Raw genomic sequence first — 17697 nt, forward strand, 5'->3', positions numbered from 1 at the left:
TCAAATGATATGAGAAAAGCCTCCACATCCTTCTCATCAAATGTTGGTAACACTTGAATATATTTAAACAGGTCTTCACAAAGCTTTTGACTTTGCGTTTGCCCATCCTCACTGTCTCATCATACTCCTACTTTCTACCTTCGCCTCCACCATTTTAAATCGACTTTCCTCTTTTAATGCCAACTTCTGAAATTCAAAAACTCTCTTTTTCTCCCTGTCTACTCTGTCTTCTTCTTTTCTCTCTGTTTCTCCCTTTTTTTTCTGCTAGGGCTATCTTTTCTTTTTCTTTTAGTTCTGCTGGGCCTAATCTTCCCTTTGGTTTTTGTTCTGCCAGGGTCATTCTTTCCTGTTCTTTTTCCTCCTTTTTTTAATCGTAATTCAAACTGTTATGGTTCCTTTTCTCTCCCTTTTCCCTCACCGTTGCCTCAAATTCAAGCTGCCTCATTTGCAATCAAAGTTTAGCTATTTCCAATGATTCTGAATGCATTCCTGGCATTTGTAAATGTTGAGTATTGCTGCAATTATCTCCCCTTTCCTCACGGATACAGTCAACTCCAACTGCAGCTTGCTTGGGCAGTTGTAAAAGTTTTGCTTTGCTCATTTCCTGTAAACTACCCAAAGTGACATCTTCCACCCGCAGGAAACAAGAGACTAAAAAGCCATTACTACACAAGTCACCCTCTGTTTAAACTAACTGAATGAAAACAAAAGAACACCAATACTCACTTTGAGTCCAGTAATCTTAAACCCAAACTGGACACAGAGATTTTGATCCAGATAAGAGCCCCCCATTTGTTGTAGACCAGTCTCAACACCCTTCATTGTCTTATTTCAAGGAAAGTATAAGGTGCGGTGTTCCAGATGTAATTCAATTGATCACGCTACTCAGGTTCAGGCAAAACACACTTTATTTTTATCCCTAATTAAAATATAAACAAAAGAAAAAAGAACTGGGATAACGTTAACCCTTTTGGAAAACATAGTAGAATAATAGGTGACTTGACTATTAAACAGCAACTGTCCCTATATAGTCATATTCCACAAACACAGCCTTAGCATCTTCAGTAAAATGGATTGATTTGCATGCAATGTTTCTTTAGTCTAGGAAGAAAGAACATCAGGAGAAAATTCTGGAAGAGAGAGAGAATGCCAGCTTATTGTTGTGATAGAGAAAAATAAAGCAGCTTCCACAGCCAATGTCCAACCCCAACAACTGTTTAAAACCCTGGTGCTTTGGGAGCCTGACTCCACCAACCATTCAGGCTGCTTCTATTGTTCTCACATTAAAAGGGCCTCACAAGCTGTTCACCTTACTGGTTTGGAAGAGTTAGCTATCCATATCTATCTCAACCTCTCTTTATAAACAAAAGGACAAAATACATCTCTTAAAGCCATTGGATCATCACAGTATATATCACCATAGAAGGGAAACTCCTCAGTTAAATCCAATAGGCCTTGATTATGACATTCGCTGCCAAAATCTCAAATCACCTTTAGCTCATTGATAGACCTACAGGTCTCAATTGAGCTTCAACTGAACAGGGTAGATGGGGCCAAAAGCAGAAATTGCTGAGAAACTCAACAGGCCTGGCAGCATCTATGGAGGGAGAACAGTCAATGTTTTCTGATTCAATGACCTCTCTTCAGAATGGACCTCAAATCTTGACTCTGTTTTCTCTCCACAGATGCTGCCAGATCTGCACAGTTTCTCCAACAATTGCAGTTTTAGTTTCAGATTTCCAGAACCTGCAGTTTATTTGTGTTTATTTTTTCTTTCAGGGTAGGTGGGGTGGTTGCTGGCTGCTCTGACAAAATATTGATGTATTCATTAAAATCACCCCAGCCTGCAGCCTTGAAAGATGTGAATTGGATTTTCATCTCCAGAGCGCCAGCAACCAAAAGATTTCTTTGGCTTTCCCCATAACTTCATCATCCTATTTTTCCTCGCTATTTTTCCAGCCCAATCACCATTATCCACTACCATGGTGCCAAGTAAATTCAATGCAATATTTCTGCTCAATGCCATTGTTCTTGAACTAATATGAGCCCTTGACTCTTGAATGGCAATAATTCACAGTTTACACGTAATAGATACGTGAAGGGAGAAATTAAGCATTAATGCAAACATGATTATGTCAGTTTGCCAGATGTATGGAGTGGTGGTGGTGCAAGTTCTTTATTTTATGCTTCAGTTTGGGGACTTTCTTCAATGGCAACTGGATGGCATTCATCAAGCTCTGAGACTGGTAACTGACAGTTCATCCAATTCTGTTAAGGAAAAGAAAAGGCTGACTTTAGTATGAAAGGTTTTTGCTTTTGTGTTAGTTTTCATAGCATCGTACACTGACATTTTACAAAAGTAGGTCATGCCATCTATCATGTCTGTTCTGGCCTTTTGAGTCATGTCATGGTGATAGTTCAGAAGGTCACAGTTTGGCCCACTGTGTCTGTGCTGTCTCTCTGTAACATTCAAAATAATATTCCTTGCCTTCTCCCTGTAGCCCAAGGTAGACAGGCAGGAGGCTAGAAATACGCAGCAGGTTCGGCAGCATCAGGAGGTAGAGAAATCAAGCCCAGCACATTTTTCCTTCTTTGATGATAGTCTAACTCGGTCTTGGCCCCTCAACAGAACCAGTGAGGTATTGCATTCTAAATCTGTGCCAATTGCTATGTAAATCTGAGCTAACTGAACGTGAGTAGTTTCTCCCCATCTACCCTGTCCAGTACATGCAAACAAACTTTCAAATTAGGAGCAGACATATGCTACTCAGTTCCTCAACCCTGCACTATTTTTCAATTAAATTCTGATTACCCCACATCCCCATCTACCTCCAATAACGTTTTATCCCTTTCTTCTTTATCAGGAATCAACTACCTCTACATGGTGGCTCAGTGGTTAACATTACTGCCTCACAGCACCAGGGACATTGGTTTGATTCCAGCCTCAGGCCACTGTATAGAGTTTGCACATTCTCCCCGTGTGTCATGGGTTTCCTTCGGGTGCTCGGGTGTCTTCTCACACTCCAAAGATATGCAGGTCAGGTGGATTGGCCATGCGAAATTCAGGGATAGGGTAGGGGTATGAGTTTGGATGGGATGTTCGTCAGAGGGTTGATATGGGTCCGCTGGGCTGAATGGCCTACTTCCACACTGTATGATTCTACCTGTAAGATTCTTGGTGATTCCGCTTTCACCACCTTTCGAGAAAAAAGTCTCAAAGACTTGCGACTCTGAGAAAAAGAATTCTCCCCATCTCTGCCTTAAATGGATGAAACGTTATTTTTAACCAGTGACACAAAGATGCTGATACTTGTCCAAAGGAAATATCTTTTCCAGATTGGCCTCAACAAGGCTAGTCAGAATCTTAAATGTTTCAATTCTGTAGCCTTTTACTCTTCTGATCTCTAATGGATACAATCATAACTTGTTTAAATTTTATTCATAACACAACCCCATTTCAGGTATTAATCTAATGAACCTCTCTCAAAACTGTTTTCAAAGCATTTGCACCCTTTAGTAATTAAAGTGACCAATACCGTACGGCATACTCCATGCATGATCTCACCAATGCCCTTCATAACTGAAGGACAATCTCACATTTGTCATCAGTTCTCCAGAAAATAATGATAACATCCTATGAGGTTTCCTAATTACTTATTAAATTATATTAATTGAATAATCTTTATGGTTTTGAATACATCACTCTAATCCCCTCCCAACATTCCCTTCTTCAAGAAAGATCTATCTTATCTATATACCAATGAAGTTTGTCATCTCTGGAACCATTCTCATGAATCTTCAATTCCCCCTCTCTCTAATGCCTCCAGAGTCTTCTGAAAGTCCCTTTCGTTGCATGAACTCTAACTTTACTCATATGTCAGTTCTCTGGAACTTTACCAAATGCCTTTTGGATATCCATATTTGGACCAATATTCCAGCTGAAGTTGAACCATTGACCCACAGGGAGACTGTCTCATTTGAGAGAGATAACTGGTGATAGGCCATCATGCCTCAGGCAAGGAGAGATGTTAAGCCTTTCATGGCAATCTCAGCCAATGCAGGAACTGAACCCATGCAAACAAACTGTAAAGCTAACTGAGAAAACCAGTCCCCTTCCCTTGTTTAATCCAGGCCTAACATTACTTCCTTGCTTTGTACTCTCTGTGTCTCTGTTAACAGCTCTCTCAACCTGTCCTCATACCATCAGTGATTTATGCATGCATACACCTGGTTCCTGAGCTCCCATAGTCCTTTCAGAAACTTTATGTTGCCTGCCTGCACACCATTGTGTTAAATTACATCAGCCACATGCCTGCCAAATCCAACAATCTTTCTATGATTTAAAGTTGAACACTATCTTCCTTGGATTTTGCAATGCTTCAAAGTTTTTTATGGTCTGCAAATTTTGAAATGGTGCCTTGAAGATTACACTCAAAGACATTATTAATTATTTGATAAAGTTTCTAACATCAATCCCTGTGAAATCCTGCTTTGAATGTTCCTCCAGTCTGAAAAACAACCAGTAACTGTTATCATTCAGCCAATATTTGATCTGTTTTGCTAATGTCCCTTTCATTGCATGAACTCTAACTTGACTCACACGTCACTTCTCTGGAACCTTATCAAATGCCTTTTGGATCTCTATGTATATTAACCCTCACCTACCCTTTCTGTTACCTCTTCAAAAAACTCAAGAAATTTTCTTAAGCATCATTTACCCTTAACCAATCCATGCTGGATATCCTTAAATTCACCTATGTTCTCCCAAGAGGCAATTTCTTTTGCCCTGAATCATCATTTCTAGAAAGTTCCCCACCATTGAAGTCAAAGTGACTGAGCAAGTTTCGCAATGTTCCAGTAACCTATTCTTTTTCTTGAGCTCTGTAATTGTTTTCCTTGAAGTATTTAGCTAAGGCTGTTCTGAATGTTACTACAGAATGGATTTTTAGGCTCTCTTCAGGTTACACAACCAGGTTAAAATACTTGCGGCTGTTTGCTCTGGTTCTTTCACCAAACTTGGAGGTGTAGTGAACAGCGAAGAAGATTATGTCAGATTACTATGGGATCTTGATCAGATGGACCTATGATTGAGAAGTGGCAGATGGACTTTAATTTAGATAAACGCAGAGTGCTGCATTTTGGGAAAGCAAATCTTAGCAGGACTTGTACACTTAATGGTAAGGTCCTAGGGAGTGTTGCTGAACAAAGAGACCTTGGAGTGCAGATACATAGCTCCTTGAAAGTAGAGACACGGGTAAATATGATAATGAAGCAGGCAGTTAATATGTTTTCCTTTATTGGTCAGAGCATTGAGTACAAGATTTGTGTAGGTCGAGTTGCAGCTGTACGAGACATTGGTTAGGCCACTGTTGGAATATTGCATGCAACTCTTGTCTCCTTCCTATCGGAAGGATGTTGTGAAACTTGAAAGGGTTCAGAAAAGATTTACAAGGGTGTTGTCAGGGTTGGAGGATTTGAGCTATTGGGAGAGGTTTAACAGGCTAGGGCTGTTTTTCCTGAAGTGTTGGAGGCTGAGGGGTGACCTTACAGAGGTTTATAAAATCATGAAGGGCATGGATAGGGTAAATAGACAAGGTCTTTTCCCTGTGGTGGGGGAGTCCAGACCTAGAGGGCATAGTTTAGGATGAGAGGGGAAAGATATAATAGAGACTGAAGGGGCACCTTTTTTACGCAGAGGGTGGTGCGTGTGTGGAATGAACTGCCACAGGAAGTGGTGGAGGCTGGTACAATTGCAACATTTAAAAGGCAGCTGGATGGGTTTATGAACAGGAAGGGTTTGGAGGGATATGAACTGGGTGCTGGCTCATGAGACTAGATTGGGTTGGGATATCTGGTTGGCATGGATGAGCTGGACCGAAGGGTCTGTTTCCATGCTGTACATCTCTATGACTCTATTAATACTTTAAATCTGTATTCTCTGCTTACCATGCCTTCTGCCAATAGAAACAGTTTCTCCTTATTTACTTTATTAAAACCCTTCTATGATTTTAAACATCTGGATTAAATCAGTTCTTAAAATTTTCTGCTCTGGTGGGTATCTGTGGCAGTGATGTGGAGAACAGGCAACTGAGGTCTCCCAGAGATCAAGCTAAGCAGAGGATTCATCAAAACTTTTAACTCTATTCCTTTATTTTTCTTGTTTATATTCAGAAGGATTTTAATGTTAGCTATTACTTTATTTCTTTATGTCTCTACTTTGTTTCTTTTGTACATTGTATCTGGTGCCATTGTACCTAAGATGGTGCTATGTGTGGAGACATTATACACTTTTCACTGTACTCCTGTACTTCCACACTTGAGTACATGTGACAATAAAATCCAAACCTTAGTACAGCAATCAAAGCTTCTCCAGTTTTTCTACATCATTGCAGTTTCTTCATGTTTGCTGCCTTTCAGGTAGGTTCCTTCTCTGTTTTTGCCTTAATATTTTTCTCAAAGTGTGGAGCCCAAAACTGAGCACACTGCTTTATCTGTGTTCTAAGGCAGTATCTCAATTATGCACTTCTTTTGCATTGCAAATATTTTGAATTACATTTACCTTTTTAAAAAATATTCTCTTGTGGGATGTGAGCATTTGTAGGCCATCACTAATATTTAAATAAATATGTCCATGAGATGTGGGTGACACTGGCAAGGCTGGCAATTATTGCTCATCCCTAACTACCTTTGAACTGAACGCTTTGCTCTCAGCCATTTCAGTGGACAGTTTAGATTCAACCACAGAGCTGAGATTCAGGAGTCACATGTAGCTAAGGAAAGATGGCAGATTTTCTCTCAAAGGGGCATTTTTAAATTGATGGGTTTTCTAACGATCGACAGTTGGTTGCATGGTCGCCAGGAGCTTATCTTTTTAATTCACATTTTTATTGAATTCAAATTTTACTACCTGCCATGGTGAGTCCAAATCGTGTTACATAGCATTGCCTCGAGCCCTCGGGATTTCTGCTTCAGGGTCATAGCCACTCTGCCACTTCAAACATTCCTTGTTCTACTCCTAATCCCCACCGACAACACTTTTTCCCATACATTGATAATTTCTTCTGGGCTGTTTCCTGCCTCACCATTTGGAATTGGAAAACTTAATCAGTTTTGCTTCCAATTTTGACCCTCCTCTCACCATCGTGTGGTCCATCACTGACTCGGGCCTTCCCTTCCTTGACTTCACTGTTTTCGTTTCTGAGGATAGGCTGTCGACCAGTATCCATCACAAGCCCACTGACTCCACAGTTACTTTTATTACACCTCCTCACGCCCCCTTCCTGCAAGGATTCCATTCGCTTTTCCCAGTCTCTCCATCTCCATTGTATCAGGTCTGATGACGACACCTTCCACCAGTCTGGCTCAAACATGGCTTCCCTTTTTCTCAATCAAGATATTCCACACTCCCCCCTCTCCAATTGTGGCTGACAGGGCCCTCAGCCATGTTTGACCCATCTCCTACACCTCTGCCCTCAACTCTTCCACTCCTGTCCAGAATAATGATCGGGTTTTCTGCTTATCCTTACTTTTTACCCCACTAGCCTCCACATTCAGAGGATCATCCTTTGTATCTCACAGCCTCCAGTGGGATGCCATCATGAAAGACATCCTCACATCCCCACCCCCTGCATTCCACGGGGACTATTCATTCTGTAACCTTCTGGTCCACTCCTCCATCACTCCAATCACTCCCGCATGGGACCTTCCCCATGTAATCGTACAAAGCGTAAGACTTGCCTATTCATTTCCTCATTCTCTCCTTAAAGACCAACCAGGTGAAGCAACATTTCACTTATACGTCTTACAATCTAGTCTACTGCATTCAATGATTACAATGGGGTTTCTTTTGTATTGACGAGACCAAATGCAGACAAGGTGACTGCTTTATAGAACACCTCCAGTCTGCCTGCAGGAATGACCCTAACCTCCCAGTTGCTAGGCATTGCTACGACTGACACTTCTGTCCTGGGCAATGTTCCAATGAAGCACTATGCAAGCTCGAAGAACAATGTTTCATTTTCTGCTTCACCACTTTATCATGTTGAATGACACAGCAGGCTTCAATCGCCAAGTGGCCTATTCCTGCCTCTAGTCTTTATGCAATTTTTGCAAGATCTCTATCGCGTGGGTGACAGATTGCCACCCATACAGCAAAAATAAACATTTGACCCCTAAACACTCCACCTCCAATCGTGTTATTTCTGTTTTGCTGGGTAGCAAACTGTTTGAACCCTGGGGATTTCTGACATTGCAGATAGTCTCAATATTAATTCCCAGTTGAAACACAGAGTGATAACTTGTAGCAGCTTGTACTTTCACTCAAAATTGAAAGCTACTACTTGTAAAAGATTGACAATTTATAATGCATGCCTGAAGATAATTATTTCTAAAACTAAAGATATTTCACTTGAAGGCAAAACACAAAGTGCAACATTACCTCAAAATACTCAAGCAACTAATCTTGGAAAATTTGGCCATGAGGCATATAGCGTCACATTAGCACCACCTACTTGGAAATCTCCATTGTATTCTTCAAACAATGCTTTGAACTTCTTTTGAGGATTGGGAATTGGTTTGAATGCAACTTCCAGGACTCTGTACCTAAGCATGTTCAATGTATTAGATTAATCCACATTAGCTTCACATTATTTTGCATTTAAATACACTTGAGTTTTGTGGTAGATCACAACTTTGTACGATAACAGAGAAAATATGTGCTATCAGGTTGGCAGCCCATTTCTGATCTCTCCATTTACTATTTTCAATGAAGTCAATGGGAAAGATGTGAAATGAGCTGCCAATTCACATACACTCATTTTTGCTATCTCACAAAGTCAAGATGGACCTTTCGTTCATGAACACAAATTCAAAATGCAAGTTAAAGTGATGGGATTTATACATTACTCCAATAAGAAAAGACTTTACATTAGTTTCACCATTGTAAATTATTTGAAGAATGATAGAGAGAAAGAAAGAAAAAAAAGAAACAAAGATAGAAAGGAAGAAAGGAAGGACAGAAGGAAGGGAGAAAGAGAGGAAGGAAGATGTTTCGATACACAAAAGCATAGGGTAAGAATCTGCTGTTGAGATAGAGGACCAGCCATTCGTATATTAAGTGGGAAAGCAGGTTTTATAGTCAAATAGTTGAGAGTGTGGTGCTGGGAAAGCACAGCAGGTCAGGCAGCAGCCTAGGAGCAGGAGAATCAATGTTTGTAGCAGCTTGCACTTTCCACTCAAAATTGAAAGCTACTACTTGTAAAAGATTGGCAATTCATAATGCATGCTGAAAGAGAATTATTTCTAAATGATTCTTGATGCAGAGCTAATGCCCAAAACATTGATTTTCATGCTCCTTGGATGCTGCCTGACCTGCTGTGCTTTTCCAGCACCACACTCTCGACTCTGATCTCCAGCATCTGCGGTCCTCACTTCCTCATTGTTGATAGTCAAATAGCCTATTACTGCTCCTTGTTGCAATTAGTTCACAGGATGAGGGTGACATTGACTGGGGCAGCAATTATTGTCCACCATTAATTGTCCAGAAGGCTGTTTACTGTCAATCATATTTCTGCTGGGTTTGGAGTCACATATAGGCCAGACCATGAAAGGATTATGGATTTCTTTCTCTATTGAACATTAGTAAACCAGATGTTCTTATAACATGGCCACCATGTGGCTAGTTATTTCCTAAACTCGAATTTCACTATCTTCCATGATAGGATTTAAACCTAGGTCCAGAATATTGGGTCAGTGACATTATCACAGTGCAACTGCCTCTCCTTCCTCGACTTCTTTTATTTCTCTAAGTGCAGTGTTTTCTGAGTTGGGGGTTTAGTTCAGGTTATTATCCCATTAGATATCACAGTGACCCTGGTTTGATGAAATGGAATAACGGCCAAGACTGTCACAATTGACAGCCAGATACATATCCCTTTTATACGTTACCCATGCAAAATGTAAAAAGGACTCAAGTATGATGCTTCAGTTTAGCAATTTGCAACAACCCACCATCTTGTTCATTATGACTTAGCTGAGGCTGCAGAGGAGACTGGAGCCAAGACCAAGTGAGCACATTCAGAAGAGGGGGGGCGGGGTCAGAGTAAAAATTGGCAACACGGGCTTCTGGGTGAAAAGTATTCCTCAAATCCCTAACAAACCTCCTGCTTCCGACTGTAACACTTGGTTATTGACCAGTCTAATAAGGGGAAAGGTTTCTCCCTATCTACCCGGTCGGTGCTCCTCAGAACTTTGTATACCTCAATCAGATCACCGTCAGTCTTCTCTGCTCTAATGAAAACAGACGCAGTGTGTCTAGTCTCATTTTACAGCTGAATTTCTCCAACTCAGGCAACATCCTGATGGATCTCCTTTGAATCTTATCCAGTGCAATTATATGCTTCTTGTAGTGTTTTGACCAAACTGCACACAGTACTCCAGCTGTGACATAACTAATGGTATATACAGTTCCATCATAACCTCATTGCCCTTGTATTCAGTGCCTTGACTAATAAAGGTGAGTATCTCATATGCCTTCTTAACCACCAAATGCAGCCATCTTGCTGCCTCCAATAATCTATGGAACCAAGGTCCATTTGCACTTCCAAGGGATCTACCATGCAGCATATACTCCCTTGTCTTCAGAGTCCTCCAAAAATGCATTGCTGTGGAGTTTTCAAAGTTAAATTCTATTTGCTTCAGTTCAGCCCATCTGACCAGCCTGAGATATATATATCTTCAGCCCAATAAGTGAAAAGTAAGGACAGGGATTGGGAAGCAGCAAGTCCTGGCAAAGTCAAGAGGATCAGCTTGGTGAACCATGTCGACAGGGACCATTGAGCTGATTTCCCAGTTTTTCCATCCACCCATAACACCAATATTTTTTGTTTGCCTGAATGAGTGTGTCAGGGGAGTCTTAAAGGTGGGATGAAATTTTTAACTGAAAGTGTTATACAGCAGTGGTTCAGAGCTGTTTACATGTCACTAGAATCTAGTTATTTGTAATAAAAAGGAGTTCTGGTTAAGTATAGAAACCTGGTCCATGTTTTCTGTTAGGCTGCATCTAAACCACAGGTCAATTTGGGAATTTTGCGTACTTTGTTACAATCATTAACTCCCATGACAATGCCAGAAATAACGGAGCTTGACTTCCAATGTGTTACCCTAGTGAGCTGGGAAAATAGTGCATCCATATCTTTCAAACTGGATCAATACCTGCAGCAGAATTCCCCACGCAGAGTCACTGTGGGACCCTTGCCTCTGATAATTCATTTCATTTAAAGTGCAGGGGCTAATTTCTGAATTTGTGGGTAATGCAAGCATTGAAAACATTTTAAGCTCTTCAGTAAGGCGTTCGACAAGGTTCCCCATGGGAGACTGATTAGCAAGGCCAGATCTCATGGAATACAGGAACAACTAGCCATTCAGATACAGAACTGGCTCAAAGGTAGAAGATAAAGGTTGATGGTGGAGGGTTGGTTTTCAGACTGGAGGCCTGTGATCAGTGGAGTGCCACAAGGATCAGTGCTGGGTCCATTACTTTTCATCATTTATATAAATGATTTGGATGTGAGCATCAGAGGCACAATTAGTAAGTTTGCAGATGACACCAAAATTGGAGGTGTAGTGGACAGCGAAGAAGGTTACCTCAGATTACAATGGGATCTTGATCAGATGAGCCAATGGGCTGAGAAGTGGCAGAAGGAGTTTAATTCGGATAAATGCAAGGTGCTGCATTTTGGAAAAGCAAATCTTAGCAGGACTTACACACTTAATGGTAAGGTCCTAGGAAGTGTTGCTGAAGAGATCTTGGAGATCTTGGAGTGCTTGTTCATAGCTCCTTGAAAATGGAGTCACAGGTAGATAGGATAGTGAAGAAGGTGTTTGGTATGCTTTCTTTTATTGGAAGGAGTATTGAGTACAGGAGATAGGACGTCATGTTGCGGCTGTTCAGGACATTGGTTAGGCCACTTTTGGAATATTGCATGCAATTCTGGTCTCCTTCCTATTGGAAGGATGTCTTGAAACTTGAAACATTCAGAAAAGATTTACAATGATGTTGCCAGGGTTGAAGGATTTGAGCTATAGGGAGAGGTTGAATAGGTTGGGGCTGTTTTCCATGGAGCGTCAAAGGCTGAGGGGTGACTTTATAGAAGTTTATAAAATCATGAGGGACATAGATAGGATGAATAGACAAAATCTTTTCCATGGGATGGGGGAGTCCTGAACTAGAGAGCATAGTTTTAGGGTGAGAGGGGAAAGATATAAAACAGACCTAAGGGGCAACCTTTTCACGCAGAGGGTGGTATGTGTATGGAATGAGTTGCCAGAGGAAGTGGTGGAGGCTTATATGATTTCAGCAATTAAAATGCTTCTGTATTAGTTTTTGAATAGGAAGGGTTTGGAGGGATATGGGCCGGGTGCTGGCAGGTGGGACTAGATTGGGTTGGGATATCTGGTCAGCATGGAAGAGTTGAACTGAAGGGTCTGTTTCCATGCTGTACATCTCTATGACTCTATGACTCTATGACTGTGAGGAGAGACAGTGTAGAACTTCAAACGACATCATCAAGTTGGTGTAGTGGGCAGTTAGAGGACAGATGAAGTTCAATGAGGACAGGTACGAAGTGATACATTTTGGTAAAAAGAACATTGAAAGACAGTATACAATAAAGCATGTGCAGGAGGAGAGAGACCTGCATGCTTATGTCATGGCATGGTGGCTTAGTGGCTAGCACAAATACATCACAGTGCCAGGGACCCAGGTTCAATTCCAGCCTCGGCTGACTGTGTGGCATTTGCACACTCCCCTGAGTTTGTGTGGGTTTCCTCCTACAGTCCAAAAATGTGCAGATTAGGCGGATTGGCCATAGTATGGTGTCCAGGGATGTGCAGGCTAGATAGCTTAGATGTGAGAAATTCAACGGTAGAGGGAATGAGTCTGGATAGGATGCTTTTCAGGTGCTGGGTGACTTGCTTCCACACTGCAGGGATATGATATACAAATATCTATTTAAGGATAATAATGACATGCCTCTGACATTTCAGTTCTCCCACCTTGTCCTTAACTTTCAAAAGTGGTAAGGGATTTTCTCTGTTAATTCCTTTAAAAATGCTTAGGATAAATGTTCCACAACCAGATCATAGCATAACAATTGACAATTAAGCATATCCAGCACTGGAAAATGATGACTGCATTAGTGTCATAGAAATATGGTTGCAACTGGAAGGGTCAATGAGGTCCAAACATAACAATTGAAGTTTTGTATATTATTTAGTGGATTTAGTGGAGGATTCTCAATTATTGTTCTTAGTGTCCACACTAAAGAGAGAAGTGAAATCACCCCAAACAGATTTGGACTATCTTTTAAAAAGCAAGCAGTGTAAAAGGAATGGATGAAAAAGAGAGATGGAAAGAAAATGAAGGGAAGAAAGAAATAAGGAAAGAGAGGCAAAAGGGGGAGGGAGAGAGAGAGATAAATGCATTTATATAGCATTTTTCATGACCTCAAAGAGTCAAAATGTACTTTGCAACCAATCAAATGCCTAAACATGACTGAGAAAAGAATACACAAAGTCAAAGCTTTTCATTAGAATTGAAACATGAGAAAATCAAATAGGGAGTAAAAAGTGAGGTCTGCAGATGCTGGAGATCAGAGCTGAAAATGTGTGGCTGGTTAAAGCACAGCAGGTTAGGCAGCATCCAAGGAACAGGAAATTCGACATTTCTGGCCAGATTCCTGATGAAGGGCTCTGGCCCAAAACGTCGAATTTCCTGTTCCTTGGATGCTGCCTAACCTGCTGTGCTTTAACCAGCAACACATTTTCAAAATCAAATAGGGAACAAGAATTCACAAAGCCTAGAAAGGTGGGGGTGATTGGTTGGACAATGGTTGACACAGAGATGCAGCTGAAAATGTTTTTTTAATTAACCTATTTTTTCCTGACCAACCTGCGCAGAAATGTTACTCTACACCTCTGGGGCAGGTGGGACCTGAACGTAGGCCTCACGTTACAGGGCTTGGGACACTGCCACTGCATAGCCAGAGGCATGCCAGCAGAAGCTGTTAACTGTGTCAGTTAATTGAATAAAATCAAACCAGACAAATTAATCGGATCAATCAAGCCTGAATGCATATGCACTCCTTGTTCCCCAGTTAGTTGATAACTGGCTGTCAGTAAACAGCTTCTGTTTTCACACAAGTCATTGGTTTCAATGTGAGACTGCGCTTTTTTCTGTCTCTCTCTCTCTCCACAAATGTTGTGTTTCCACAGCACTTCCTGTTTTAATTCCAACTTCCGGCAATCCACAGTCTTTCGTTTGATTTGAGCCTCTTTTTAACCCTATATCTGACATCTTAAAAAACAAAGAGAAAGTGAGGACTGCAGATGCTGGAGACCAGAGTTGAAAAATGTGGTGCTGGAAAAACACAGCAGGCCAGGCAGCCACCAAGGAGCAGGAGAATCGACGTTTCGGGCATAAGCCCTACTTCAGGAATGAGGTTGATGTGCCAGGCAGACTGAGACAAAAGGAGGGAATTTGGGGGAGGGGCGCTGGGAATACAATAGGTGGAAGGAGGTGAGGGTGAGGGTGATAGGCCGGAGAGGTCGGGAAGAAGATTGCAGGTCAAGAGGGCGGTGCTGAATCTGGAGGTTGAGACTGAGATAAGGTGGGGGGAGGGGAAATGAGGAAGCAGGAGAAATCTACATTCATTCCATATGGTTGGAGGGTTCCTAGGCGGAAGATGAGGCGCTCTTCCTCCAGGCGTCTTGTGATCAGGGTCTGGCGATGGAGGAGGCCAAGGACCTGCATGTCCTTGGCGAAGTGGTAGGGGGAGTTAAAGTGTTCAGCCATGGACAGTTGGGTTGGTTGGTGCGGGTGTCCCAGAGGTGTTCCCTGAAATGTTCCGTAAGTAGGCGGCCTGTCTCCCAATGTAGAGGAGATCACATCGGGTGCAAAAGATACAGTAAATGATTTGGGTGGAGGTGCAGGTGAATTTGCGACAGATTTGGAAGGATCCATTGGGGCCGTGGAGGGAGGTGAGGGGGGAGGTGTGGGCGCAAGCTTTGCACTTCTTGCGGTTGCAGGGGAAGGTGCCGGGAGTGGAGGTTGGGTTGGTGGGGGTGTGGACCTGACGAGGGAGTCGCAGAGGGAGTGGTCTCTCTGGAACGTTGATAGGTGTGGGGAGGGAAATATATCCCTGGTGGTGGGGTCTGTTTGAAAGTGGCGGAAATGACGGAGGATGACATGATGTATCCAGAGGTTGGTGGGGTGGAAGGTGAGGACCAGTGGAGTTCTGTCCTGGTGGCGATTGAAGGGGCGGGGTTCAAGAGCGGAGGTGCAGGAAGTGGCGGAGATGCGGTGGAGAGCATCGTTGACCATGTTGGAGGGGAAATTGCGGTCTTTGAAGAAGGAGGCCATTTGGGTTGTTCGTTAGTGGAATTGGTCCTCCTGGGAGCAGATGCGACGGAGGCAAAGGAATTGTGAACATGGGATGTGTTTCTACAGGGGGCAGGGTGGAAGGAAGTGTAATCTAGGTAGTGCCCTCCCCCAAATTCCCTCCCCCCTAACTTTTATCTCAGCCCACCTGGCACACCAGCCTCATTCCTGAAGAAGAACTTATGCCTGAAATGTCAATACACCGGCTCCTCGGATGCTGCCTGGCCTGCTGTGTTTTTCCAGCACCACATCTTAAAAAACAAGTCAAGTGAAGGGCTATTCTCACTCCGGATTGTTCACTACAGTGAGCTGAATGTTGGCTTCAACTCCTGGGAAATGCCCGGGTAATCTTATATCCCACTGTGATTCACCATGAGATTGATAGCACTCAATGGGAAGTGTTGCTGAACAAAGAGACCTTGTGGTGCAGGTTCACAGTTCCTTGAAAGTGGAGTCACTGGTAGACAGGGTAGTGAAGAACATGTTTGGTACACTTGGTCACTGCATTGAGTATAGGAGTTGGGATGATAATTTGTGGCTGCACAGGAGATTGGTTTGGCCATTTTTGCATTACTGCATTCGATTGTGGTCTCCCTGCTATAGTAAAGATGTTGTGAAACTTGAAAGGGCGCAGAAAAGATTTACAAGGATGTTTGGAAGGGATTGGAAGGTTTGAGGTACTGGGAGAGACTGAATAGGCTGGGACTATTTACCTTGGAGTATTGGAGGTTGAGAGATGACCTTATAGTGGTTTATAAAATCATGAGGGACTTGAATAGGGTGAATAGCCAAGGTCTTTTCCCCAGGTAGGGGAGTCCAAACCTACAGGGCATAGGATTAAGATGACAGAGGAATGATATAAAAGGGACTTAAGGGGCAAAGTTTTCACGTGGAGGGTAGTGTGTGTATGGAATGAGCTGCCAGAGGAAGTGGTGGTAGGGTAGCTGGTACAATTACAACATGGATACATAACTAGGAAGCGTTTAGAGGGTTTTGGACCAAATGCTGGCAAATGACAAGATTAACTCAGGATATCTGGTCACCATGGTTAAGTTGGACCAAAGAGTCTGTTTCCATGCTGTACAACACTGTGACTCTATGATTCTTCCCCATTCCCAGTGAATGGTATGTGTAACTAGTGAAGATACCTTTCAGCTGGTTCTGCTGGTCACACATGGTGCACTGGCAAGAGTCTGGGCATACCACTGCTGACCTTCAGGATCCTTGACCTTTAGTAGGGCATAGGACAACTGAAGCTATTTTGAACCTGAACCCCAGGCCAGTGAGTTCCACGAGGTACAACTCAATGAACCTTTCTTTGGAGAATTAATTTCTCAGTGTAAACATTCGAATCATGCCTATCATTGCAAATATGGCCATTATAGCCAGCAGCTGATAAAGGTTAAAAAGCTAGCCAGGTTCACTAAATAAAGAAGGCAGATTTTATAGATCACAAGGAAACTTTGGATTTACACTTACCTTCCAAATGTAAATATTAGAAGCAGTCCCACCATAGTTACAAGTACGACCGACATATGCACGAACCAATGCATACTAAGTGACAGAGTATGTTCTGTAAATAAATAAGGCAGCTATTATAGGTCCGAAATAATGTTTATTTATTCAAGTGATGCAAAAGTTTCTTAAAAGGAAGTTGCAATGCAATGAGACACAATGAATAACAGATTAGTACAAAACACATAGAAAATATGAGCTTTAGAAAGTGGATTGCATTCTTATTAGGCATGTGCAAGGCTTTGTAGAACAAGGAATCCACACTTACTCTGTGTAATCAAATCTTCATGTCCTCATCACAATAAAATGAGCAGGTTAGATCATGTTCAGGAAGATGCCACCAACTGGTAACGTGAAGATGACCATGGAGTCTGTGTTTATCATGTTAGTTGAGGAATAAGCCTACACCCAGAGCTAACTCTGCTGCTCCTTTTTCGAAATACTGCTGTGGGATCATTATTATCCACAAGAGAGAACACACAAGTCTCATTAAAGGTGATGATACCTCTAGCAATGCAGCACTCCCTCAGTGGAAGCTCCAGCCTAGCTGTTGAGCTCATGTCTCTGGAATGGAACCTCCTGACTCAGAGAAGGCAGTGATGTTGCCTCAGAGCTTTTTCCTTATTTCCTGTAGTTAACTCCTGTGGTCCATTGTTTCAGGATGTGCTTCCAATTGATAAGAACGGTAGTAGAGATAGACCAGGGAACGGTGGACTGGTCAACCTTACACCCAGGGTTGAGAAACT

The 17697-nt window shown here is 42.2% G+C and overlaps 1 protein-coding gene across 2 annotated transcripts in view; it reads right to left on the reverse strand.

Moving 5' to 3' along the window:
- Positions 1 to 890: 890 nt before the first annotated feature.
- LOC132816868 (interleukin-5 receptor subunit alpha-like) overlaps positions 891 to 17697 on the reverse strand; it is a 66729-nt gene continuing 49922 nt past the window's right edge. For both annotated transcript variants that reach the window (XM_060826856.1, XM_060826857.1), the window contains exons 9-11: positions 16916 to 17009; positions 8511 to 8601; positions 891 to 2268 (exon numbers count right to left, since the gene is read on the reverse strand). In XM_060826856.1, the coding sequence (XP_060682839.1) occupies positions 2182 to 2268; positions 8511 to 8601; positions 16916 to 17009 (272 nt within the window). In that variant the 3' untranslated portion in view covers positions 891 to 2181. The remainder of the gene's footprint in view (positions 2269 to 8510; positions 8602 to 16915; positions 17010 to 17697) is intronic.

This window comes from Hemiscyllium ocellatum, chromosome 6, assembly GCF_020745735.1.
Source record: "Hemiscyllium ocellatum isolate sHemOce1 chromosome 6, sHemOce1.pat.X.cur, whole genome shotgun sequence".
Classification (NCBI taxonomy): domain Eukaryota; kingdom Metazoa; phylum Chordata; class Chondrichthyes; order Orectolobiformes; family Hemiscylliidae; genus Hemiscyllium; species Hemiscyllium ocellatum.